Source organism: Oncorhynchus nerka, linkage group LG12 (genome assembly GCF_034236695.1).
Source record: "Oncorhynchus nerka isolate Pitt River linkage group LG12, Oner_Uvic_2.0, whole genome shotgun sequence".
Taxonomy (NCBI): Eukaryota; Metazoa; Chordata; class Actinopteri; order Salmoniformes; family Salmonidae; genus Oncorhynchus; species Oncorhynchus nerka.
Genome location: NC_088407.1, coordinates 35,706,366 through 35,733,735, shown reverse-complemented (window position 1 = coordinate 35,733,735; position 27,370 = coordinate 35,706,366). Strand labels below are relative to the sequence as shown.

At 42.8% G+C, this 27,370-nt stretch overlaps 1 protein-coding gene across 9 annotated transcripts in view; it reads left to right on the top strand.

Annotated features, from left to right (window-relative positions):
• Positions 1-27,370, top strand: part of LOC115138195 (calcium/calmodulin-dependent protein kinase type II delta chain) — a 110,224-nt gene that overhangs the window by 64,367 nt on the left and 18,487 nt on the right. For 5 of the 9 annotated variants that reach the window (XM_065025548.1, XM_029674782.2, XM_029674778.2 and 2 more), the window contains 5 exons: positions 2,965-3,030; positions 3,821-3,893; positions 11,220-11,322; positions 21,825-21,908; positions 23,557-23,651. In XM_065025548.1, the coding sequence (XP_064881620.1) occupies positions 2,965-3,030; positions 3,821-3,893; positions 11,220-11,322; positions 21,825-21,908; positions 23,557-23,651 (421 nt within the window). Of the gene's footprint in view, positions 1-2,964; positions 3,031-3,820; positions 3,894-4,754; positions 4,828-11,219; positions 11,323-21,824; positions 21,909-23,556; positions 23,652-27,370 lie in introns of all 9 variants that reach the window. The other 4 variants (XM_029674783.2, XM_029674779.2, XM_029674781.2 and 1 more) reach the window with 1 other exon arrangement.

Sequence of the window (27,370 nt, the reverse complement as noted above, 5' to 3'; positions counted from 1 at the left end):
AAGGTTCGTAAACTCAGCAAAAAAAGAAACATCCTCTCACTGTCAACTGTGTTTATTTTCAGCAAACTCAACATGTGTAATTATTTATATGAACATGACAAGTTTCAACAACCGAGACATGTGACTAAACAGAAATTGAATATTGTGTCCCTGAGCAAAGGGGTTGTCAAAAACAGTCAGTGTTTGGTGTGGCCACCAGCTGCATTAAGTGCTGCAGTGCACATCCTCCTCATGGACTGCACCAGATTTGCCAGTTCTTGCTGTGAGATGTCTCTTTGCAGCATGCCTAAGGCACGTTCACGCAGATGAGCAGGGACCGTTGGCATCTTTCTTTAGGTGTTTTTCAGAGTCAGTAGAAAGGCCTCTATAGTGTCCTAAGTTTTCATAACTGTGACCTTAATTGCCTACCGTCTGTAAGCTGTTAGTGTCTTAACGACTTTTCCACAGGTGCATGTTCATTAATTGTTTATGGTTCATTGAACAAGCATGGGAAACAGTGTTTAATCCCATTACATTGAAGATCTGTGAAGTTGTTTGAATTTTTACAAATTATATTTGAAAGACGGGTTCCTGAAAAAGGGCCGTTTCTTTTTTTGCTGAGTTTATATATGTCGGGATAATATTGAAATGGCCAGGTCCCTGGCAATTCCCAGCCCTACCTGTTAGCGGGGCATATTCATTTGTAAGCACACTGTACATGTAGTAGTTGCTAGATAAACTAATACTAATTCCAATTCTATTTCCTCAATGTGTGTCCCCAGACGCTCTTCAGGCAGGACGTGGGAATAACTAACACAGATGTGCTCTGTAGATTGCCTCCTCTCCTAGGTTCTGTTCACCAGTACCATCTTCCCTTCATCGGCTTCCTTTCTGTCAGTTGTCTTTTCTCCTCACCGCTCCCTTCCGGGTGAATTTACATAATCATCCAAAGAACAGAAGGGTTCATCGCAATTACCATTGGTTCAGAGCTGGCCAAGCTTGCAAAGATAGATAAGAAAAGTTCACGAGCTTACACACTTGGTCTGTGAGCAATGTTTTGCATTGTCACTGTTGTTTTGAATATTTTGTAAATGTGTATGTTTGTTCAGAGGTGTCAACGCAGAGTTTTGAGGCATCGCTCGACTCATGCCCCCAAGGATATTTACATGATTCATATTTATGGAAATCTAAGTGGGCAGCTCCAAAGACGTGCGCACTAGTGCAGCCGTCCAGGCTGTTTGTGTCCCTGCTCTACACTGGGGGGTCCTTATTTTAAGGAGGGCTAAAGGCTGAACGCCCAGCCCTCTCCTCTTCCCCTGATGTTCCTCTGCACAGGAGTCTCTCCCTGAACTGAAACACTCCTTATTTATTCCTACCAGTAGACAGCACTTTATTTTCCAGTTCTGTTTCCACTGGTATTTACTGTGTGTGGGTGTGTGTACTAGGAAAGGGTGTTGTAGTTTAAAAAAAAAAATTTTGCATTGTTTTCTCACCCTCAAGTCAAATTATGTGATGGGCTTGTAAGTTACTCTTAACAGTCTAATCTTCTCATAGACTCTGATGTAGTGAAGAAATTGGAATATACCACCGCTCCGCACGGGTATTTTAAATAGACTGAACGCCTATCTCCTCCTTTAAGGATTACAAGGTTAATCCGTTGGATGATCACGTGTGTTTATTTCCAATGGCAGCATGCCAAAACGAACCTTATGTTCCACAGATGTCAAAGTGGGCTGGAAATCCCCGTCTCACTCTGAGTGTTTCCTGAAACTCTGGGCCCTAGTTAAAGCCAATTAATGCCCCGGAGTTTTCCCTTGGTGGGGTCATCTGGACAGCGAACAACTCAGGGCTGTATTTAGAGGGGACACAGTAAAGTATGTATTGGTTTCGAGGTCTGTTGGCCTGGCTCCTATGATGCATCACAGTTAGTTTGAACGCTAGCCTTTTGATCTGAGTGATTTGATTAGAGTTCCTTTCAATATAGCTCTCTCCCCAGCAACAATGTCTGTGTTTCTTCATATGCTACTGCATGTTGCATCCATATTTCACCAATTTTTTGACGCACATCAATATCACTCCAGAAGACAAACTTTACGTCTACTCTCCCTCGCTCTTTCGAACAGTCCATCCAGCTCAATGCCCATTACTTCCACTCTCTTTCCATCTCTCTCTATCACTCCCTTGTGTATTGGCAGCAGTTTTGGCGGTGTTTAATTTGGCAGCTGGAGGGGGAAATCGGTCCCAATTTATTTAAAATGCTGCATTTAATTTGACTAAGGGCTGTTAAAAAAAAAAAGGGTGCCACTCTTAGGCAGCTGAGATTAGTGAATTGCGGGGATGAAAGCTTCTCTTTCCTTTTACCCAAATAAACCTGGCCAGAAGAATGGCGACAAAACGACGAGACAAATGAGGCAAATGACATTGACCGTGAATAAAGGTAAAACATATAGAATTATGTTACATACACCTGCCTTTATATTTCTAATGCATTACTACGACGTTATATGGCACAAACTGAAAGCATTGCGAGAATCCATTGGACGTTTTGACTGCGGTGTGTTGCACTCTGAACACAATCCATGTACAACAGTCTGGTGTCGTTCCAGTGCCAAGAGTGGTTACATGAAACATTCCCATCTCCTGTGTTGCCCAGTTCCTTGGAATAACACTTACGATTCGGGACATTTAGCTCACTGGAACACACAGGAATGCATTCCAATCTAATATGTCAACTACATGTTTTATTCGAACACCGTTGGAGGGGTGTCTAATGCTATTCTAATGATCAGAAAGCACAAGCATATTTGCTGTTTTGTCCAAATCGTGGACAAATCGACACATCTTTTGGTGTCTCGTTTCTCTCCTCGAAAGATGCCTGAAAGGCAGATTTGCATAGCTGACTGCACCCTCGTTCGCCGGGTCTCCCGCTGTTTTCCTGAACTTCTAGCATGGAATTATCACGTCTCCTATTCCCCTTTCTTCCAGGGTGACTGGTGGGGAGCTGTTTGAGGACATCGTAGCCAGAGAGTACTACAGCGAAGCAGACGCCAGGTCAGACTCGCACAGACTCACTTAACTGCAACTAATGTTACTGGTCTAGTCAAACACATGTCAGTGGATGTCAAAAAACAACAACTAAAAACACACATTCTACTTCACTTAGTTGTACACAATAGACTTAGTGGATTTTTCATCATTAGAGTTTAAAAATGACACAAGTTACTGCCTCAACATAACACATTATGAGTGTGCCCACAATCTGTACTTGTGTGTTAGTGCATACACCCTCGTTCTCTTTGTTACTGTACTTTAGTAATAGAGTTGATGATATCTGTATTCTATCTGTGTGCCTTGTCTGGCATGTATCTTATGGAGATACTCTTCTGTCGTCTGTTTTTCTGTTGCTCTCCTGTCACGAGGCTGCCGTCTGCAGATCTATTTCCCCCTGTATAGCGCACGTCATTAACCAAACAAAGACCCGAGTTTGAGGTCATATCATTTTAATATGGCTAGTTCCTACTCATTCCAAAAAGCAATGTTCCGTTTAAAGTAAGACTGTTAAAAGATTCAGTCCTTTTGTCATTCCTGATATTGAAAGTCAATTAAGCGTCCCTGTGACCGAAATAGCGTTGTCACTCTCCAAAAGATTAAGTGGTAGAACATGATGTGAACTTTACTCTCCTCTCTCTGTCTCTGTCTCTCTCTCTCTAGTTTTTACTTTTGATATTACAGTTTCGCTGGCCTTTCTCGTTTTTCTCTTTTTTGTGTGTTTTTTCTTTTTTTCTTCTGATGTGTGTTCTCTCCTCTTCGCTTCTTCTGGCCTTGTCTCTCTCCTCCACAGCCAATGCATACAGCAGATTCTAGAAAGTGTAAATCATTGTCACCAAAGTGGTATAGTTCACAGGGACATGAAGGTTAGTACACAACAGAGGCTATGCTGGCACCATGCCGGCCCCCTCGCCCGCCTGCCCACCCGTCCGCCAGAAATCCACCACCAATTAACATCCACCCCGCCCCTCCCATTCACCCTGTAACCCCACAAGCCGCTTTCCTCTCTTCCAAACCCAATCCCCTACCAGCAGCCACCCTGACCCCTCCACCAATCACTACTCGTGGCTGAGGTCAGGTGGCCCACGCGGGGGCGGCAGGGCGGTGAGGGGGGGGGGTGACACAGCTCACCTTTTCCTCCTTTGTAAACCCAAAGACGATGTGCATGTAGCATCTCTCTCCGGTGTTCGTTTCTCTGCTCTGAACGCCTGCTGTGAGCCTGGGTCCTGGGCGTATTTGATAAGCCCCTTCTGGTTTAAGAGGGGTATAAATAGGATCAATTCATACACCTCCTTACCCTCCCCAGGGTCGAGCTCACAGCCAGCGGGGAGCTAACACCACTTCTGTTTTGAGACCCGGGGGACAGTGAGTGGGGGTGGTGGGTGATGATGTCATAGCCAGATGTCCTTGTTCTTAATGGTCCAATCAGAACACACTTTTGTTTAACTTATGCCGCATTCACTTATTAGAATATCTACAATCTTGCTTTCACCTTATAGTCAAAGCAGTCACATTCAATTGGGTAAATACATTGGCTCTACACTGGAGTACTGGTGTTTATAGGGGTGGTAGTTGGAGGGATATTAATAAATCAATGGCCTAAACATCATCCCAACCACCACCTCCACCACCCTTGCTGCCCCCCCACCCCTGTCTCAAGGAGAACGCACGGCACACAGTGAGTGTGAGCTTGTCACTAACCCACGCCCCCTGGTGTTTGCATGCAGTCATTGCATTCAGCAGATCCTAGAGGCCGTGCTCCACTGCCACCAGATGGGCGTGGTCCACCGCGACCTGAAGGTGAGTAGAAATGCCAGGAAGCCAAACACAGCCCTTCCTCTTCTTCCTCTCCCTCCAACTCTTCTAGTTGCACGGAGACCCTACTCATCCTGACTGACTTTCAGACTTTTTATCCGTTTGACTTTGAGGGTTAAGAACTTTGATAGACTGCCTCTGACACGTCTTTTTCTGTGTGGGAGGCACAGGGTCAAATTATGAGTTTGAACTTTTCCACTGCATTAGTGACTGCTCGGCCAGTTTTAACGCTGATGAAATGGTAATTACAGAAAGGAAGTCTTATTTGGGACTTTATGGAAAGGCATGCCGACCTCTTACGTCCACACCTACACTGACGCACCGTGTTTGTCTTCAGAACAGTGACAGAGGTGTTAATAGGCACGGAAATAGAGCCTGCAATCGCTCCAATTCAATGGTGGATAAAATCAGGCTTGTTAAACAATATAATAATACGATGAGTAGGATGAAATTGTCACATTGTCCAAGTAGAATTTGGAGACTTGCCCTTGTTGGGTCTTTCGACTAATTCAGTTCCTTTCCTTTCTGTCATAAAGAGCAAATGTTCAACTTCATAAAACAACACGTTTCCCCATCTTGAGGCTTAACCAACAAAAATACTATTAAGTGCTTAGTAGGTGCCAAATAAAGTAACATGGTTGTGATTTGAACTTAAATCAGGTATAAATTCCCTTGTGACAGGGGGAATGGAAGCTTGTGGTGTGCGACAGGGAGATGCAATTGAATGCAATCTTCACATTTAAAAAAAATGAAATGGATAAAACATGAGGGACAGGTTTGAATCCCTAATGACACTAGATAAATAATCATCTTCAGAAATGACTGTCAAAGCAACAAAATATCTAGGAGAATTTGTTGGGGTTAAGTGGGTTAAAATCATAGGTACACAGAGGGACATGTCAAAATGTTGATTTTCTTTTCATTTGCCAATCTTTATTCATATTAAAAATCGATTTTATTGAATTCTTCATGTGGTTTATATATATTTTTAAATCTATATTGGTGCACAGTTTCTACTTCAAATATCAAAAGTCACACATTTCATGGAACGACCTTCTTATAGGGTGTACCCTTCTCCAATCCTCCCGGTCATTGCCGTCATGGCAAGTTTCAGAACTCAAATTTGCTAATCAAATGAGCCAGGTGCAGCCAGGAGCACAATTTCACTCCTGAAATAATCACCCTGCGTTTGCATTCGCCGAGGCCCTCTCAGTCAGTGCTCTGATTGGCTGCTACCAGCTTGTTACCATGGGGAGCGGCAGAGTAGACAAAAAAACAAAACAAATATGAACAAAACAAAGCATGAAAGAGGCCGATGAAAGGCCATCTCTTCACACTGGTGTGACCTACGTGTGTGTGTGTGTGTGTGTGTGTGTGTGTGTGTGTTGGGGGAGGACCCATATTGACACACACCTGCACACACTCATGCATATAGTAATTTTGACACACTGTAATTGTACTGAACGGTACCATTGTATCCAACCAACCTAAATTTAGTTGGACACAGTTAAGCAGTTTGCACTCTAGACTGTTTCCACCAGACAACACACAGACTGACTGCATCAGACCAGACATCCCTCTCGAGCTGTTCCTTCAAGACTCATTGACTTCTGTCGGACTCGACGCTGACGGCACTCTGTTCAGGTCTACCTCCTCCTCTTCGTCTCATTATCCCTGCTCATCTGTCCATCTCCTTTTTCATGCCTCATCCTCTTTCCTTCGCTCCTCTTCTGTTCTTTTTTTCTTTCTTCCTGAACTCTTCCCTCTTGTCCTCCTTCATTCCCTCTGGCCAATCTCACCTCCTCCTCTTCCTCCCAGCTGCTCTAATCACTGACGCTGTTGCTCTCTCTCTCTTCCTCTGCCTGTCCACACGGGAGGTCAGGCCACTCTGGATGATGCTGGTCTGGACGACTGCATTAGAGACCAGGGCTGTCCCTGTCCCATCTCTCTCTCCCTCCACTGCCCTCCTGTAGATTCCCCGCTCCCTCTAGGTTTAGATAACAAGCCACTGGTTTAAATCCCTGAAGTTGAGATTGAGACCGATTTATAGCTAGGAGATTGAGGAATAGTAAGTGAGAGATATGCGTGAGGGTAGACGGGTGAATTTGTCAGCGTTGTGTAGTGTGTGTGTGTGTGACTGAAAGCTGAGTGCATCTTTCCCAGTTGCAGTAGATACAGTAAGGCCACCGAGGCTAGTAATAATTACATCTTTATGGCTGCTAGACCTGAATTAAATTAGACCCATTACACAGGAGCCCTGAGGACCGGGCGTCAATCCTGATCACAGTGAGCTAGATAGGTTCCACACACACCACAATTAATTTACCCAGTCCTGAAAGCTATACTGGCTAGGGACTATAGCTCTCATATGTGCGTTTAGATTAGATTACAACGTATCGATCTGCCCATTTAGGGATTGTTAGACATATTGAGTCTTCCGTAATAGCTATTTGGTTATGAAGCACATTATTTATTTAAAGCTGTTTAGGGAGGATGTGTTATAAGGAAGACTCAACTCTGGACCTCAAAGCCAGTTCCACTGCGTTGTTTTCATTGTTACCCTCTAATCAGGGACTGCATTAAGACCTGGCACACCAGGTGTGAGCAATGCATTATCAGATAGAACAGAAAACCAGCAGGCTCTGGACCTGGTAGGGTAAGAGTTGAATAGCCCTGGTCTATATGATGGATGTTATGAGGCTGAGATTTTTTTACATTTTTAACTGGCCCCTTCCAGTCACATCACACAGGTTACATGATGTTCTGGTGGGGAAGGGAGGCTGGGTTAGTAGGGGTGTTTGCAATGACTGCATGGCACTGTTGACTGCACTTACCCCCCCCCCCCCACCGTAGCATGTGAGCACCGTCCCCGCCCACTGATCTGCACGAATCACAATTCACAAATGCTCTACTAACTGCACCAATGAATGATCATGCATTTACTTTGTTTGATTTGATGCTCTATAATGTTGAGGAATTGATTCCTTTATATAGGCCAGTGGTCACCAACCGGTTGATCGCTATCGACTGGTTGATCTCCAAGGTATTCCTAGTCGATTACCAAACGTTTCTGTAACAAAAAACAGTAAAGCCTTGCGTTCCTAGTTTTTGATTTGTTTCGCGCTGTTGGCGGTAGGTACACTGAACCGGGAAGGCAGTGTTCCCATTTTCAACCATTTCACGTATCTGACGGTAGAACTACCCGACAGGCCCAGAGAATCAAGTGCACCTATAGGCCTACCACCAGCTACACAGTTTCCAGACTGTAAAAATAAACCTTCGAACTCACAGCAAAGTTGATACTGTTGAGATTTCAAAACGTTTAAAACCATGACTAGAGAGAGACTCAACGTTTAAGTTATTCAGCAATGTCCCAACACTTTGTTTCAAAACTTTTATAAGCCATAAAATGCGTCTTCTCCCTACTTCCACTCACACTACAACCAGCACTGCAGCTGCAATGAAGGAGTATAGCAAAGTGTTCCGATAATCATACGTTGTTATTGTTAGCGGCTTGTCTCTCTTAATATCGAGGAATATTTCACTCTCTCCGGTCGTAGGCGTAACAACATGACTTGGTGCATGAGGCAGAATTCATGCAGTGCGACTTGAGATTCGCCATCAGCTGGAACACTGTGTCCCCTTTTTTTTAAGTGGAGGTAGCGAGAGGGGAGGGACGGTGAGTCGGGTGAGAGGCAGCCTCACCGCCGCTCACTCCCACCCCTCAGACTGACCATCAGGCCATCAGTCCAGTAAAAATAAACTAAAGCCAATTATTATGCTCACTCAGCTGTGCCTAACTAGTAATTCAAGCATAGCCAATATGCAGTGATAATGTATTGAGCCTATAGCTTACTGCACAAACCTCTGCTACAGAACTGTTTTGAATTGGTTAATGTTGCATAGGCTTACGTTTTAAGTCCCCCCCCAAAAAAAAAAAAAATCTGAGCGTTAGATCTCGTCTTGCATTTTTGACTCAAAGTGATCTTGATCTTGAAGTTTGGTGACCACTGATCTAGGCCATAGAAGTGGTCAGTCCACTGACATACTGTTATTGAGGTACTGTAACTAATGTATTTTCCCCACAAGCAAAGCAGCTTCGCTCCAAAAAGTGGCTGAAACAGCTTCTACGATAGGATAAAGTAATCCTTCTCACTTCCAAAAATATTTAGATGCACTATTGTAAAGTGGCTGCTCCACTGGATGTCATAAGGTGAATGCACCAATTTGTAAGTCGCTCTGGATAAGAGCGTCTGCTAAATGACTTAAATGTAAATGTAAATGTACTCACATCTCCTGTTTATTACATTAAGCCTATCTCTCTTGAATTTATTTCCAATTTAGGCTCCTAGAAGCCGCTTTGAAAATGTCAGCAACGGCGTTAATCCTCAACCTGTAACCTGTTCTCTAAGCCCCTCCCCTTCCTGTTCCGATGTGGACTATGCATGAGCCACTGTCAACCTCAGACATTGTAGCCCCGCACCTTGGGCTGGACGGCAGCCTTGACGGCGTGTGGCTTATTACACACTCTCGTGTGTCTTTGTGAAGATCAAGCTGTGTCCAGTCTCTTTGCTGTGTCAGTATCAGTGTCAATCCTGTTACTCAACACTGACGTAGCTGGTGTAATATTGTCCCCAGTGTGTGTTGAGTGAGAGCGTTGAGTCATAGAGAGCTGCTCCCCTAGAGAAGCAGGCTTGGTGACGGTGAACATGCATGGCCCCACAGGGACACGATGGAGGGGAGGGGGGGACACGATGGAGTTCATTATTACACAGTACTGATAAGTTATGAATGGGTTATAGAGGGGATTGCCATAGTAATGTGCCAAAATATCATTTGGTTAATGGAATTTGGTACTACACTTCATGACCAAAAGTATGTGGACACCTGCTCGTCAAACATCTCATTCCAAAATCATGGGCATTAATATGGAGTTGATCCTCCCTTTGCTCCTATAACAGCCTTCACTCTTCTGGGAAGGCTTTCCACTAGATGTTGGAACATTGTTGTAAGGACTTCCTTCCATTCAGCCACGAGCATTGGTGAGGTCAGGCACTGATGTTGGGCGATTAGGCCTGGCTCTTAGTCTGCGTTCCAATTCATCCCAAAGGTGTATGATGGGTTGAGGTCAGGGCTCTGTGCAGGCCAGTCAATTTCTTCCACACCTATCTCGACAAACCATTTCTGTATGGACCTCGCTTTGTGCACGTTGACATCATGCTGAAGCAGGAAAGGGCCTTCCCCAAACTGTTGCCACAAAGTTGGAAGCACAGAATGGTCTAGAATGTCATTGTATGCAATATCGTTGAGATTTCCCTTCACTGGAACTGAGGGGCCTAGACCGAACCATGAAAAACAGCCCCAGAGCATTATTCCTCCTCCACCAAACTTTACAGTTGGCACTATGCATTCGGGCAGGTAGCATTCTCCTGGCATCCAACAAACCAAGATCCGTCTGTCAGACTGTCCGATGGTAAAGCGTGATTCATCACTCCATTCATTACTGACCTTATGCTTGTGTGCGGCTGCCCAGCCATGGAAACCCATTTCATGAAGCTCCCGATCAACAGTTATTGTGCTGACATTGCTTCCAGAGGCAGTTTGGAACTTGGTAATGAGTGTTGCAACCGAGGACAGACGATTGTAATGCGCTACGCGCTTCAGCACTCGTATCATTGCATGTTGTAGCGTTAAGACTACCCTTCACTGGAACTAAGGGGCCCGAACCATGAAAAACAGCCCCAGACCATTATTCCTCCTTCATCAAACTACAGTTGGCACTATATGCATTCGGGCAGGCAGCATTCTCAGGCAGATTATTTTTTATGTGCTTCAACACTCCGTGGTCCCGTTCTGTGAGCTTGTGTGGCCTACCACTTCATAGCTGAGACATTGTTGCTCCTAGACATTTCCACTTCACAATAACAGCACTTACAGTTGACCGGGGCAGCTCTAGCAAGGCAGGAAGTTGATGAACTGACTTGTTGGAACTGTGGCATCCTATGATGGTGCCACATTGAAAGTCACTGAGCTCTTCAGTAAGGCCATTCTACTGCCAATGTTTGTCTGTGGAGATTGCATGGCTGTGTGCTCGATTTTATACACCTGTCAGCAACAGGTGTGGCTGACATAACTGAATCCAATAATAAAAAGGGGTGTCCACATACTTTTGTAGGCATAGTGGGGATCATACCATTTTTCAATGGTGAGATGACCCACCGTCTAGGTTTTACAACCCAGTGTGGATATCACCCAAAATACTAGACAGAATACACCTACTGTATAATATATTATTGCGGACATGTTCATTTTCACGTATGTTGCAATATGAGAAGTTTTGAAATCCTGTCTCTCTCCCTTTCTCTCTCCACTCCAAGCCTGAAAATCTGCTCCTAGCCAGTAAGCTGAAGGGCGCAGCGGTGAAGTTGGCAGACTTTGGTCTGGCCATCGAGGTGCAGGGAGACCAGCAGGCATGGTTCGGTGAGTACCAGTCAGTAAGAAAACTGTTCAAATATCACCAAGGATCCCAAACTTGGCTGTTCATTTGAAGACTTGTTTTAAATGTCCAATGCAGCCATTTTTTTATCTAAATATCAAATAATTTCTAGGTAACAATTAATGTGATTGTTTTCAATTAATGTTTTATTTATTTATTTATTTTATTTTTTACAGAACTTCTTAGCAAAGAGCAGTTTTTCAAGCACAAATGTTGCTAGGACTGGGAGTGGTCTGAGTAGGGAGGGGGAAATGAACTGGCAGAGCGGTTTGGAACTCTTTGTTATTAGTCTAACTAATTTGGTGATGACACCAGGCAGGCCAAAACTCCATCACAGGCTGAAATTGCAGGCGGTCTTTTCAAATGGCTCTTACACTAAAAGGCGTTATCATAAATTTCACAGTATTACTCTCTCTATCTCTTACACATGAAATCTGCACCAAAACGATTTAAAAAGTTGTAAATATTACTTACGTTTCTCTACACTAAAATAGTCTAGAATTCCGACAGGATGATACAATTAAAAATAGCCTCACCTGTTTGAAGAGAACACTTTCTCTAGCACATTTTACAGCAGAGATGTATGTAATAAAAAATAAAACATCTGTCTCTTTGGTGCCAATTTCAGGAGTAAGTGGTACATTTTAAAAACTTTTTGCCCAACACTCAAAAGGAACACCTATGTGAGAATGCTATTCATTGACTACAGCTCAGCGTTCAACGCCATAGTGCCCTCAAAGCTCATCACTAAGCTAAGGACCCTGGGACTAAACACTGGTGCCCCCGCACATTGACTCTGTAATGGTTACCCCAGTATATAGCCTCGCTACTGTTATTTTATTGCTGCTCTAATTATTATTTAAAAAATTTAAACTTCAGTTTATTTTAGTAAATACTTTCTTAACCAACAATGCAGTTCAGAAAAATACATGGTAAGTGCTTGTAAGCAAGCATTTCACTGTAAGGTCCACTTAGCTTCAGTACTGGTCGTGGAGCCTTAAATAACAGCTGTAGACCTGTTGTATTCGGCGCAAGTGACAAATAAAATGTTATTTGTTTACGTAGTTTGTTTACCTGGTTAATGTGTGAGACGTGAGACTTTGAGGTGTGTCAGCTCTCTGGGTTTATAGTGCAGGTTTTATTAGGTGGATAAACAGGGCCATTTGCCTGCTTATCCCCACAGGATGGCGGACTAATTATCCTAATCCCCTGGGCTGGCTGTCACCTGAGAATCTTCTACCCAGTTCATTGGTGGTGCCCCAGGGCATGCTGGGAATTTTAGTTCTTTAGAGAAGTAGGCTGCATTCCACACTACGTTCCCCAGGTGGCCGTTCCAGTGGGAAGTTTTGGAAGCTTGTTAATCGTGGCCCATAAACATTGCATTAAGGATTCATTTGACCTCTAATAGTCTGTCTCTTAAACGAGACACACAGGGGTTCCAGGATTATCTCCAGCAACATTGCGAACCGTTTTAGAGCCTGACGGCCTGGGTCTATTTGTGCTCCAATCCTACCTGTCATAATCAGCAACAGAGGACATTGAAAGTCCCGTAGAAATGGTAGTACGGTGGATGTAAGTAACCAAATTTATGTTCCTCTAACTCCCCTGAATATTTCTGTCAATCTGATAGCTATTGTCTGCAGTAATCCTGTGCCTATAAACCTGAATTACACTGTTGGCACTGAGACAATTTGCCTTAGTAGGAATCCCTCTGTAAGCAGTTAACCCTGCACGATCAGCTCAAATGTACTGTAAAATATCACACAATTTCATGCCTACTTCTACGCCAGTAAAGCACAAAAAACAAACAAGCAACCTGGATCAGGGCAAAAAAAATTGGCCCACATTAATATACAGTGCCTTCAGAAAGTATTCATACCCCTTGACTTATTCCACATTTTGTTGTTACAGCCTTTAATTCTAAATGGATAAAATATGTGTTCTTCTTTCATCCATCTACACACAATGCCCTAGAATGACAGTGAAAACATGTTTTTAGATTTTTTTTGCAAATTTGTTGAAAATTTAAATACAGAAATATCTCATTTACATAAGTATTCACACCCCTGTGTCAATACTTTGTAGAAACACCTTTGTAGAAGACTCTTTCTGGGTAAGTGCAAGAGCTTTCCATACCTGGATTGTGCAAAATTTGCCCATTTATTACTTTCAAGTTTCGTCAAGCTCTCCCAAATTGGTTGTTGGTCATTGCCAGACTACTATTTTCAGTTGTTGCCATAGCTTTTAAAGCAGATTCAACCTGTAGTGACACCCCATCCCGTGAACGGGACCGTTTTCATCATCTGACCCTAATTAGCATAACGCAATGGACATAAATCTTCCTAGAAAATCTTCCTATTCATGAAAATCAAAAGTGAAATATATTGGAACACAGCTTAGCCTTTTGTTAATCACCCTGTCATCTCAGATTTTCAAAATATGCTTTACAGCCAACGCTAGACAAGCATTTGTGTAAGTTTATCATAGCCTAGCTAGCAGCAGGCAACCTTGTCACGGAAATTAGAAAAGCAATCAAATTAAATCGTTTACCTTTGATGAACTTCAGATGTTTTCACTCACGAGACTCCCAGGTAGACAGCCAAAGTTTATTTTTTCCCAAAAGATTATTTTTGTAGGCGAAATAGCTCCGTTTGTTCTTCACGTTTGGCTGAGAAATCGCCCAGAAATTGCGGTCACCACAACGCCGAATTGTGAGCTCAAAATGAGCTCCATAATATCGACAGAAACATGGCAAACGTTGTTTAGAATCAATCCTCAAGGTGTTTTTCTAATATCTATTCGATAATATATCCGTCGGGACAATTCGTTTTTCACTAGGACCGATTGGAGTAATGGCTACCTCTGTATTTTACGTGAGAATCTCTCTCGGAGCCACCATGTGACCACTTACGCAATGTGGCCGCCTACGGCTATTCTTCAACAGAAATGCATAAAACTACGTCACAATGCTGTAGACACCTTTGGGAATACGTAGAAAGCGTAAGTTAGTTGATGGTACATTCACAGCTGAATAGGGAGTCATTGGAATGCAGCGATTTCAAAACCTGGGGCACTTCCGGATTGGATTTTTCTCAGGCTTTTGCCTGCAACATCAGTTCTGTTATACTCACAGACAATATCTTTACAGTTTTGGAAATGTGTTTTTCTATCCAAAGCTGTCAATTATATGCATATTCTAGCATCTTTTCCTGACAAAATATCCTGTTTAAAACGTGAACGTTTTTTTCTTCCAAAAATGAAAATACTGCCCGCTAACACCAAGAGGTTTTAAGTAAACTGTAAGACTTGTATTCAGAGAAAAAGTTAATTACTTTGCAACATTGTTTTGCATTATTACTTTAGTGCCTTGTTGCCAACAGGATGCATGTATTGTAAGAAAACAATTATGCACAGGCTTCCTTTTTTTTCACTGTCAATTAGGTTAGTTTTGTGGAGTAACTACAATGTTGTTGATCCATCCTCAGTTTTCTCCTACCACCCCTAGTTAAACTCTGTAACTGTTTTAAAGTCACCATTGGCCTCATGGTGAACATCCTGAGCGGTTTCCTTCCTCTCCGGCAGCTGCAGAGTGCCAAATTCAAATGCAGTTGAATTAGGAAGGACGCCTGTATCTCTGTAGTGACTGGTTGTATTGACACACCATGTAATTAATAACTTCACCGTGCTCAAAGGGATATTCAATGTCTGCTTAAAAAATATATTGTATCTACCAACTGCGCCACCCGGGAGGCCCCCCCTATTTATTTTACCCCCTTTTTTCTCCCCAATTTCGTGGTATCCAATTGTTAGTAGCTACTATCTTTTCTCATCGCTACAACTCCCGTACGGGCTCGGGAGAGACGAAGGTTGAAAGTCATGCGTCCTCCGATACACAACCCAACCCAGCTTCTTAACACAGCGCGCATCCAACCCGGAAGCCAGCCGAGGAAACACCGTGCACCTGGTAACCTTGGTTAGCACACACTGTGCCTGGCTCGCCACAGGAGTCGATGGTGCGCGATGAGACAAGGATATCCCTACCGGCCAACCCCTCCCTAACCCGGACGACGCTAGAGGTCGTGCGTCGCCCCCCGGACCTCCCAGTCGCGGCCGGTTACGACAGAGCCTGGGCGCGAACCCAGAGTCTCTGGTGGCACAGCTGGCGCTGCAGTACAGCGCCCTTAACCACTGCGCTACCCGGGAGGCTTCAAAAGGTACATTTCTGACCACTTCTTCTGTGGGCAAATATGTATTGAAGGTTTCGTTCAAATCAAAAGAGGTGCTGTCAAATTATTGAACACAAATGGATTTACCCTACTTTCAGTGACTGACGTAAGAGAAAAACTGCTGATCCACAAGCATATTTCAAAATTGTACCTTCTATTCTAACATTAAGTTGAGACCCTGCATCCCACAGATAACATTTTTTATTCGTGGGCTTACAAAATGGGGGGGTCAATGTCAAATGCTGTTGAAGTAATATGGCTACCAGTTCACCTGCCTCACCTAAAGCCTATTCTTGTGGGTAATTGCTATAGACTACCTAGTGCTGACAGTCAGTATCAGGGAGGCCGGACATTTTCTACATGCAATTATTCTTCGGAAGAAGTGTATTAAAAAGCAGCGCGCGCACACACCAATAAAGCACTTTTCTTAAAATGAAATGTGAAAAAAGTGGAGGGCTCTCAACTAGAGGTCGACCGATTATGATTTTTCAACGCCGATATCGATTATTGGAGGACCAAAAAAATCTGATACCGATTAATCGAATGAGTTTAAAAATGTTTTTTTATTTGTAATAATGACAATTACAACAATACTGAATGAACACTTATTTTAACTTAATATAATACATCAATTTAGCCTCAAGTAAATAATGAAACATGTTCAATTTGGTTTAAATAATGCAATAACAAAGTGTTGGAGAAGAAAGTAAAAGTGCAATATGTGCTATGTAAGAAAACTAATGTTTCAGTTCCTTGCTCAGAACATGAGAACAAATGAAAGCTGGTGGAGTCTACATAACATGAGTCTACAATATTCCCAGGTAAGAAGTTTTAGGTTGTAGTTATTATAGGAATTATAGGACTATTTCCCTCTACCACTTGTATTTCATTAACCTTTGACTATTGGATGTTCTTGTAGGCACTTTAGTATTGCCAGTGTAAGAGTATAGCTTCAGTGCCTCTCCTCGCTCCTCCCTGGGCTCGAACCAGCAACACAGCGCGTGCTAATTGTCGTTAACTAGCTAGCCATTTCACTTCGGTTACACGAGCCTCATCTCGGGAGTTGATAGGCTTGAAGTCATAAACAGCGCAATGCTTGACGCACAACGAAGAGCTGTTGGCAAAACACTCAAAAGTGCTGTTTGATTTAATGTTTCCGCGCCTGCTTCTGCCTACCACTGCTCAGTCAGATACTTAGATACTTGTATGCTCAGTCAGATTATATGCAACGCAGGACACGCTAGATAATATCTAGTAATATCATCAACCATGCTAGCTATCAACTTAACTTGGCTTACTGCATTCGCGTAACAGGCAGTCTCCTTGTGGAGTGCAACGAGAGAGGCAGGTCGTTATTGCGTTGGACTAATTAACTGTAAGGTTGCAAGATTGGATCCCCTGAGCTGACAAGGTGAAAATCTGTCGTTCTGCCCCTGAACAAGGCAGTTAACCCACCGTTCCTAGGCCGTCATTGAAAATAAGAATGTGTTCTTAACTGACTTGCCTGGTTAAATAAAGGTATAAATAATTTTACAAAAATTAAATCGGCAAATCGGCTCCCAAAAACACTGATTTCCAATTGTTATGAAAACTTGAAATTGGCCGTAATTAATCGGCCATTCCGATTAATCGGTCGACCTCTACTCTCAACCGATGTGTGTCGAGGTGCAACCAAAACATTTGGATAATATTGAAATGGAAAAACCACAACGCTCACTCACCAGTTTTTATTTTATTTTAACTATTTAAAGCTTCTTAAAAGTAATTGTCATTTTAAAATCACCTGAAAACTAAGTATCTCAATAAATAATACAAAGATATGTCAAATCAGTTAATACCAAATTCCAGTCTGAAGGAAGTATGCTTTGAATTAATTTCCCTCTGTCATCAGGGATGTTTGTTTGTCACTCTCCCTTCTAACGATTCCTTATGAGCATCTACGTGTTCCTGATAGTCGTAGCTTTCTGGAATGGGGTCATAATATCTTGGCGTTCTCAAATACTGGGGCGCGCCCGGGGGCTCGGAGCGATGCCAGGGGGGGCGCTGTGTGACCCCGGGGAACATGCTTTTTTTGCCACAGGGAGTAGGTTTTTTTCACCAAACAAGAGCACACAGCACAGAGCAGGAAATATGAAGTGCAGATAACAAACCCTTAACAGGGATGAAAAGAAAGGTGGAGAGAGACAGAGATAATGAGACAAACGTAAGCCTCCCGAAAGCTAAGACGAGGAAATATGACGAAGCGTATGTAGCGTTTGGCTTCACTGTGACTACGGTGGGGGACGAGGAAAGACCGGTATGTTTACTGTGTCTAAAAATGTTGGCAGCGGACAGCATCAAGCCAAATAAATTAAGGCGTCACTTAAAGACATTACACCCCAATCACACTGATAAGCCGCTTGAGTTTTTTCAGCGAAAACGTGCAGAATATTGCCAACAATCGTCCTGCTTTGTGAACGCTACTTCAGTAAACCAGCGAGCACTGTTAGCACCATATAAGGTGGCGTACTAAATTGCTCAGTGCAACAACCCCACTCCATAGCAGAGGAGCTGATACTGCCTGCAGCATTAGACATGGTCTCTGTCCTGTTGGATGACGCAAGTGCTGCAAAAATAAAAGTACTTTCCTGAAAACAGTTCCCAATATGACTGGGTGAGAGATCCTTTCAATGCACCAACTCCAACTAGTTTCAGCTCTGCAGAGGAGGACCAGATCCCAATATGACTGGGTGAGAGATCCTTTCAATGCACCAACTCCAACTAGTTTCAGCTCTGCAGAGGAGGACCAGTTCATTGATATGACGTCTGACTCCACATTGAGACTGAGGTTCACATCACAGACACTGAGTGAATTCTGGCTGAGTGTAGAGAGGCAGTATCCACTCTTAGGGCAGAGGGCCATGGGCATTCTTCTTCCTTTCGCAATGTCTTATCTTTGTGAGACTGGCTTCTCTGCTGTTGCTGCACTGAAGACCAAGTACAGGTCCCAGCTAAACATTGAGCAGGAGCTGAGAGTTGCAGTATTATGCTTCAAACCCCTCTTCGAAAAGCTGTGCTCTGCAAAACGTGCTCGTTGTAGCCATTAATCCTGACTTCCTCATTTTGATTTTAAAAAGATCAGCACAAATAGTTTTATTCATTTTTGTTTTATAGGTCAAAGTGTTTCATATATTGTGCTCCTGAGTTAATGTTGCTGATCAATTTGAATGTATTATTTATTGATTATATTTCATTTTATTTTTCAGTAGCAAATACAATGGATACAATGTTATGCAGAGGTGTACTTATAACAATTTTATAGACAAATTATACTATTTACAGTCGCGGCAGAGAGTTGGGGGACGCGAAATGTTTACTTCTTCCTAGGGGGGGTGTAACCAAAATTATTGAGAAGCACTGCACTAGAGCAACATAGGGGCTAGAAATGGCAACAAAAAAACCCACACTAAACACACTATACTACTATATAACACACTGATGCCTCCTTGCAGCATGCCTAATGCACATTCACGCAGATGAGCAAGGGACCGTGGGCATCTTTCTTTTGGTGTTTTTCAGTCAGTAGAAAGTCCTCTTTAGTGCCCTAAGTTCTCATAACTGTGACCTTATTTGCCTACCGTCTATAAGCTGTTAGTGTCTTAACGACCGTTCTACAGGTGCATGTTCATTGATTGTTTATGGTTCATTGAACAAGCATGGAAATCAGTGTTTAAACCCCTTACAATGAAGATCTGTGAAGTTATTGGATTTTTACGAATTATCTTTGAAAGACAGGGTCCTGAAAAGGGGACGTTTCTTTTTTTGCTGAGTTTATGATATCTGTATCTGGTCTGTTGTATGTAATAAGGAGCAACCAGATGCCACACTTGACACATTTATGAAATTGCTAAGAAACTAACTGTAAAAAACTGCTAAATTACTATGGATTGATGAGGAATTGAATTTTTTTTATGGTTGATAGGGACGAGGCAAAAATAATGGCAAATAAGTCTGGCTGCACAGACGATTAGGCAAACGTACTGTACATTGATAAATCATGTGACTAAACTAAACAAAAATAAGAAGAAACTGTTCTACGAAACAAAGATAAGTTATATAAAGAATGAAGGTAAAAAAGCACCGTAAATTACGAGACTCTCATGCTTCATGGACTCAGATGGCTCAGTTATCACAAAACCCTCTGATGTTGCCAAATACTTTAATGACTTTTTTCATTGGCAAAATTAGGTATGACATGCCAACAAACTATGAACCTTCGTATCATGCAAACAGAAATTATGAAAGACATTTTCATTTTTAATTCTGTAAAGAGAGTGTGGTAGAGTATACAATATATATTTTTTAAATAATGACAAACCACCTAGTAATGACATCTTTCGTGGGGGAAAAAATGCCTTCTCTTCAATCTAAGCCTACAGGAAAGTGTGTGCCCTCAGGCCAGGAGGGAAGCAAAAGTCGTTCTGCTACCCAAGAATAGCAAAGCACCCTTTTACTGGTTCAAACAGCCAAACAATCAGCCTGCTAACAATCAGCCTGCTAAACTTTTGGAAAAAAATGTGCTTGACCAGATGCAATGCCGTTTCACAGTAAACAAATGAACGACTGACTTTTAGCATGCTTATAAGGAAAGGGACTCAACATACTGACACAAATGACTGATGATAGGCTGCAAGAAATTTGTAATAAGAATTTAGGAGCTGTTTTGTTAGACATCAGTGCAGCTTTTGAAATTAGCGATCATTGTTTTTTCAGCAGCAGACTGTTATAGCTTTGCATCCTCTGCCATGTCATGGATTGAGAGTTACCTAACGGAAGCGCATCTAGCGTAAACCTGGTATTTTTTTGGGATACCTCAAGGCAGCTGTCTTGGCCCCTTTTTTCTATTTTTTTACTAACGATCTACCACTAGCCTTGAGTAAAGCCTGTGTGTCTATGTATGCTGATGACTCAAAATTATACACGTCTGCTACCACAGCAAGTTATATAAAACTGCAAACCATAATGTAAGCCTAGATTGTAAACTGACATGGTCAAAACATATTGATGAGGAGAGGTTTGTCTGTGATAAAGCTCTGCTCTCTTGACATCACAATCGAGAAAACAAGTCCTACAGGCCCTAGTTTTATCACACCTGGACTACTGCTCATTTATATTGTCAAGTGTCACAAAGATGGACATAGGCAAATTACAGTTGGCGCAGAACAGAGCAGCACGGTGGCCCTTAAAATATAACATGCATGTCAATCTCTCCTGGCTCAAAGTAGAGGAGAGATCGACTGCATCACTACCTCTCTTTTGTGAGAGGTATCGGCATGTTGAAAGCATCAAACTGTCTGTTCAAACAGCTAACATACAGGTCAGACACCCATTCATATTCCCCTAGATAGGTCACCGGTCTCTTCACAGTCCTCAAGTCCAGAACAGACTCTGGGAAATACACAGTACTACATACAGCCATGACTACATGGAAGTCTCTTCCACATTAAGTACCTCAGTCGAGCAGTAAAATCAGATATAAAAAACCCTGTATAAAATAACACCTCACACCACAACGCGGACTGTGAAGAGACATAGACACATGCGCACACACACTACACAGACCCACACAATATTATCATGTTGTATTTTAATGTGCGTTTAATCCTGTGCATTTGTGCTATTGGAGCAATGTACATACACTACCAGTCAAAAGTTTGGACACACCTACTCATTCAAGGCTTTTACTATTTTCTACATTGTAGAAAAATAGTGAAGACATCAAAACTATGAAATAACACATATAGAATCATGTAGTAACCAAAAAAAGTGTTTAACACATCAAAATATATTTTATATTTGAGATTCTTCACAGTAGCCACTCTTTGCTTTGATGACAGCTTTGCACACTCTTGGCATTCTCTCAACCAGTTTCATGAGGTAGTCACCTGGAATGCATTTCAATTAACCAGGTGTGCCTTGTTTAAAGTTAATGTGTGGAATTTCTTTCCTTTATAATGCATAGTAAAAATAAAGAAAAACCCTTGAATGAGTAGGTGTGTTCACACTTTTGACTGTTACTGTATTTATAATTCACAATGTCGAGCAAGCTATTGTTTCACTATGATTTATTGTTTTATTCCTGTTTGTTCTCCAGGAAGAGTAGCTGCTGCCTTTTCAGCAGCTAATGGGGATCCTAATAATTACAAAAAACGGTGGGATGTAAGTGTACATCTATCTTAGGAACTGTAGTTCATTTACATGACATCTCATCTCTGTTCCAGGTTTTGCGGGAACCCCAGGCTACCTGTCCCCAGAGGTCCTGAGGAAAGACCCCTATGGGAAACCTGTGGATATGTGGGCCTGTGGTAAGGAACTTCCCAACATGGACCAATCTATTTGGTCTTTGAGCTAAAGGCTAGTACCAACTACAAAGGACCTACATGGCTCTCACACAGACAATGAGTTCATCCAGTTGAATTAATCACGGCAGCACACTCGTTACATAAACTCAAGGGCCACCTAGGCTTTAATGTCTACCACACACTCATTCACAACCTGTGCGTCTCTGAATTTTGTGCCACAATGACTTATTTGTGTCGTTAGTGCTCTACTGACCAACCAAGGGCCCTTGAGCTCGTCCCGGTAACCTACCAGCAAATGAGCAACACAGTGCTGAAGTGCTTGGATAGTTTTTGTAACCACAATGACGGTGATATGATGAAAACCCTTATAGTGGGAGGAGTCTATGAAGAGGGAGTCCTTTTCTGTCCTCTCTTGATCTCCTCACCCGTATAACAATGAAAGCTGTTAACTTGTGTTAAGTCCAGAGGATCTGAGTGGAGCTGGGAGCGAGGAGTGGAGCGTACCCAATTTGACTGGAGCGTGGAGCTAGTTTCCCAAAAGGCTGGCGCGTCGGCTCCAGTAGCGCTCACTTCACGAGCTCAGGGCATGTCCGGCCCAGCATGCATTTGTCGTCTACTTGTGTGCTACTACAGCCCCTTGCTTTAGACACGGTCATTTAGGGTGCTAAATATTTTCATAAAGAAACTGATAAATCAAGGTGACTTGCAAAGATGAGGAGGACCAAGAGCAAGAGATGATGGAGTAGGTGACGTAGTGTCTACAACTAAATAATCATTTTGGAATCTGAAAAGACGGGTATCACGAAAGCATGATGGTGTACTTACCTGCTAACAGAAAGGAATGAGGTGGCTAGCTAACTGAGTGTGTCATTGTAGCAAAGTATTTATAAACTAAAAATCAGATCTCTTTAAAGTTTCGTTCATTTTCGTTCTATTATCTATACAATATGCCATCATTGAATAGGCCTGGCATATTACCTTTTTTTAAGGAGCTTTCTGTTTTGTTAGGGTTGTTTTAGCTAAAATCTAGGCCTACCTACAGAAAAATAAAAAACTACACATCCCTGCCCAGCATGGAAAGAGTTTCCCGAAAGATGTTTAGCATCCACAGTGGCTCTGCAAGCGCTGAGAGGTTATTCTCCACTGCAAGCCTGCTCTCCAGGCTCCATCGCATGAACCCGAAGCTTCAGACTCTGGCCATGTTTCTAAAAATGCATTCAAAGGCACTGTAGATGGAGCCTAATAAGGAATGTATCATTTAATTTTATTCTAAGTAAGTCACAGCCTGTGTGTGCAATTTATAGACTGTAATGATTTAATACATTCAAATCCATATGGTTTGGTTTCAATACTTCTAAACTAAATGGTAGGTCCAGGTGGTCACAAACATAGATCGTTGTTTGTGGATAAATATGATTTTTTTTCTATTTACATTTTTTGAGGATTGGTTTTTAGTGGAGCGGTTGGAAAGTACGTGGAGCGATGAGCGGTGCTCACATTCTCTGTTTTAAGTCACTAAAAGCCATTACTATTATTGGGTCACACTGATTGTACTTTCTCCTCTTGCTGAGATTTGAGTATCATTTTTGAAATGACATTCATTCATAATTGGTATCATCCTGATGACATGTTTGTGTGTCTGTCTCATCAGGTGTGATTCTCTACATTCTCCTGGTGGGCTACCCTCCCTTCTGGGACGAGGACCAGCACAGACTGTACCAGCAGATCAAGGCTGGGGCTTACGATGTGAGTACTGACACGACACACACATACTCTGTCACGTACAGTACATGCTTTCACACAGACACATTTATCTGTTTGCCAATCTGTCAGCAGTGTTTGACACTTACTGTGGAAATCTATTTGGCAGAGTCTCACTGGCTTAATGTATCACCAGTGGTGGAAAACGTACCCAATTGTCATACTTGAGTAAAAGTCAAGATGCCTTAATAGAGAACGACTCAAGTGAAAGTCACCCAGTAAAATACAATGGAGTAAAAGTCAAAGTATTTACTTTTAAATATGCTTAAGTATCAAAAGTATACATTATATCAAATTCCTTATATTACGCAAACCAGACGGAAACATATTCTTGTTTTTGTATATATTTATGGGTAGCCAGATGCACGCTTGAACACTCAGACATAATTTGCATTTGTGTTTAGCGAGTTTGCCAGATCAGAAGTAGTACGGATGACCAAGGGCGTTCTCTTGCGTGAATTTGACCATTTTCCTGTCCAGCTAAGCATTCAAAATGTAATGAGTACTTTTGGGTGTCAGGGGAAAATGTATGGAGTGAAAATGGTTATTTTCTTTAGGAATTTTGTGAAGTAAAAGTTGTCAAAAATATAAATGGTAAAGTACAGACCCCCAAAAACTACTTAAATAGTACTTTACTCCACTGGGTATCACTGGAGTTGATTTCTATGGTTGTTATCTGACAGTATTTACATGACATTAAGGCAGGCTTGCTCTTAGATTGATACCGAAACCTCCCATCCCCTCACTGTTTCTTTGATCACGATCACTTAACTTTAGCAGGCAAAGCTAATCTACCAGGTACCACCCCAAAACACGGGCCCCCTCATAGATATCATCCTAATTAACTTGCCCTCTAAATACACCTCTGCTCTTTTCAACCAAGATCTCAGCGTTCACTGCTTCATTGCCTGCATCCGTAATGGGTCATTAGATCGGTCCACTCATCACTGTCAAACGCTCCCTGAAACACTTCAGCGAGCAGGCCTTTCTAATCGACCTGGCCGGGGTATCCTGGAAGGATATTGACCTCATCCCGTCAGTGGAGGATGCCTGGTTGTTATTTTTTTTAAATGCCTTCCTCACCATCTTAAATAAGCATTCAAGACATTTAGAACCAGTAACAGATATATCTCTTGGTTCTCTCCAGACCTGACTGCCCTTAACCAACACAAAAACATCCTATGGCGTTCTGCATTAGCATCGAACAGCCCCCGTGATATGCAACTTTTTAGGGAAGCTAGAAACCAATATACACAGGCAGTTAGAAAAGCCAAGGCTGGCTTTTTCAAGCAGAAATTTGCTTCCTGCAACACAAACTCAAAAAAGTTCTGGAACCCTGTAAAGTCCATGGAGAATAAGAACACCTCCTTCCAGCTGCCCACTGCACTTAGGATAGGAAACTCCGTCACTACCGATAAATCCACTATAAATGAGAATTTCACTAAGCATTTTTCTACGGCTGGCCATGCTTTCCACCTGGCTACCCTTCCCCCGGTCAACAGCATTGCACCCCTCACAGCAACTCGCCCAAGCCTTCCCAATTTCTCCTTCTCCCAAATCCAGTCAGCTGATGTTCTGAAGGAGTTGCAAAATCTGGACCCCTACAAATCAGCCGGGCTATACAATCTGGACCCTTTCTTTCTAAAATGATCTGCAGAAATTGTTGCAACCCCTATTACTAGCCTGTTCAACCTCTCTTTTGTGTCGTCTGAGATTCCCAAAGATTGGAAAGCAGCTGTGGTCAACCCCCACTTCAAAGGGGGGGACACTCTTGACCCAAACTGCTACAGACCTATATCTATCCTACCCTTCCGTGCTAAGGTCTTCGAAAGCCAAGTCAACAAACAGATTACCGACCATTTGGAATCCCACCGCACCTTCTCCGCTATGCAATCTGGTTTCAGAGCTGGTCATGGGTGCACCTCAGCCACGCTCAAGGTCCTAAATTATATCTTAACCGCCATCGATAAGAAACAATACTGTGCAGCCGTATTCATTGACCTGGGCAAGGCTTTCGACTCTGTCAATCACCACATCCTCATCGGCAGACTCGATAGCGTTGGTTTCTCAAATGATTGCTTCGCCTGGTTCACCAACTACTTCTCTGATAGAGTTCAGTGTGTCAAATCGGAGGGCCTGTTGTCCGGGCCTCTGGCAGTCTCTATGGGGGTACCACAGGTTTCAATTCTTGGGCCGACTCTCTTCTCTGTATGCATCAATGATGTCGCTCTTGCTGCTGGTGAGTCTCTGATCCACCTCTACGCAGACAACACCATTCTGTATACTTCTGGCCCTTCTTTGGACACTGACAACCCTCCAGACGAGCTTCAATGCCATACAACTCTCCTTCCGTGGCCTCCAACTGCTCTTAAATACAAGTAAAACTAAATGCATGCTCTTCAACCGATCGCTGCCTGCACCTGCCTGCCTATCCAGCATCACTACTCTGGACGGTTCTGAATATGTGGACAACTACAAATACCTAGGTGTCTGGTTAGACTGTAAACTCTCCTTCCAGACTCACATCAAACATCTCCAATCCAAAGTTAAATCTAGAATTGTCTTCCTATTTCGCAGCTTCCTTCACTCATGCTGCCAAACATACCCTCGTAAAACTGACCATCCTACCGATCCTCGACTTCGGCGATGTCATTTACTAAATAGCCTCCAATACCCTCCTCATTAAATTGGATGCAGTCTATCACAGTGCCATTCGTTTTGTCACCAAAGCCCCATATACTACCCACCACTGCGACCTGTACGCTCTCGTTGGCTGGCCCTCACTTCATACTCGTCGCCAAACCCACTGGCTCCAGGTCATCTACAAGACCCTGCTAGGTAAAGTCCCCCCTTATCTCAGCTCGCTGGTCACAATAGCATCACCCACCTGTAGCACGCGCTCCAGCAGGTATATCTCTCTGGTCACTCCCAAAACCAATTCTAACTTTGGCCGCCTCTCCTTCCAGTTCTCTGCTGCCAATGACTGGAACGAACTACAAACATCTATGAAACTGGAAACACTTATCTCCCTCACTAGCTTTAAGCACCAGCTGTCAGAGCAGCTCACAGATTACTGCACATGTACATAGCCCATTTATAATTTAGCCCAAACAACTACCTCTTCCCCTACTGTATTTATTTATTTTGCTCCTTTGCACCCCATTATTTAAATCTCTACTTTGCACATTCTTCCACTGCAAATCTACCATTCCAGTGTTTTACTTGCTATATTGTATTTACTTTGCCACCATGGCCTTTTTTGCCTTTACCTCCCTTATCTCACCTCATTTGCTCACATTGTATATAGACTTATTTTTCTACTGTATTATTGACTGTATGTTTGTTTTACTCCATGTGTAACTGTGTTGTATGTGTCGAACTGCTTTGCTTTATCTTGGCCAGGTCGCAATTGTAAATGAGAACTTGTTCTCAACTTGCCTACCTGGTTAAACAAAGGTGAAATAAAAATTATTTTAAAAAAAAAATCTCTTGTTTGAGTGACTGGAATTGAACATGTTTATCTTGTCTCTCATCTTGCACAAGAAGGAAATGTGTTAGCCACTTGATTACCACCCGACACAAGGCCGTACTTGACACATCAGAATTCCAGACTCTGTCTATTGGCTGAGCATGCTGTTGGAACACCACGCACCGGCTATTTCCTCCTTGTCTGGCAGCCCTCTCCCTGCTCTCCCCAGTCAATC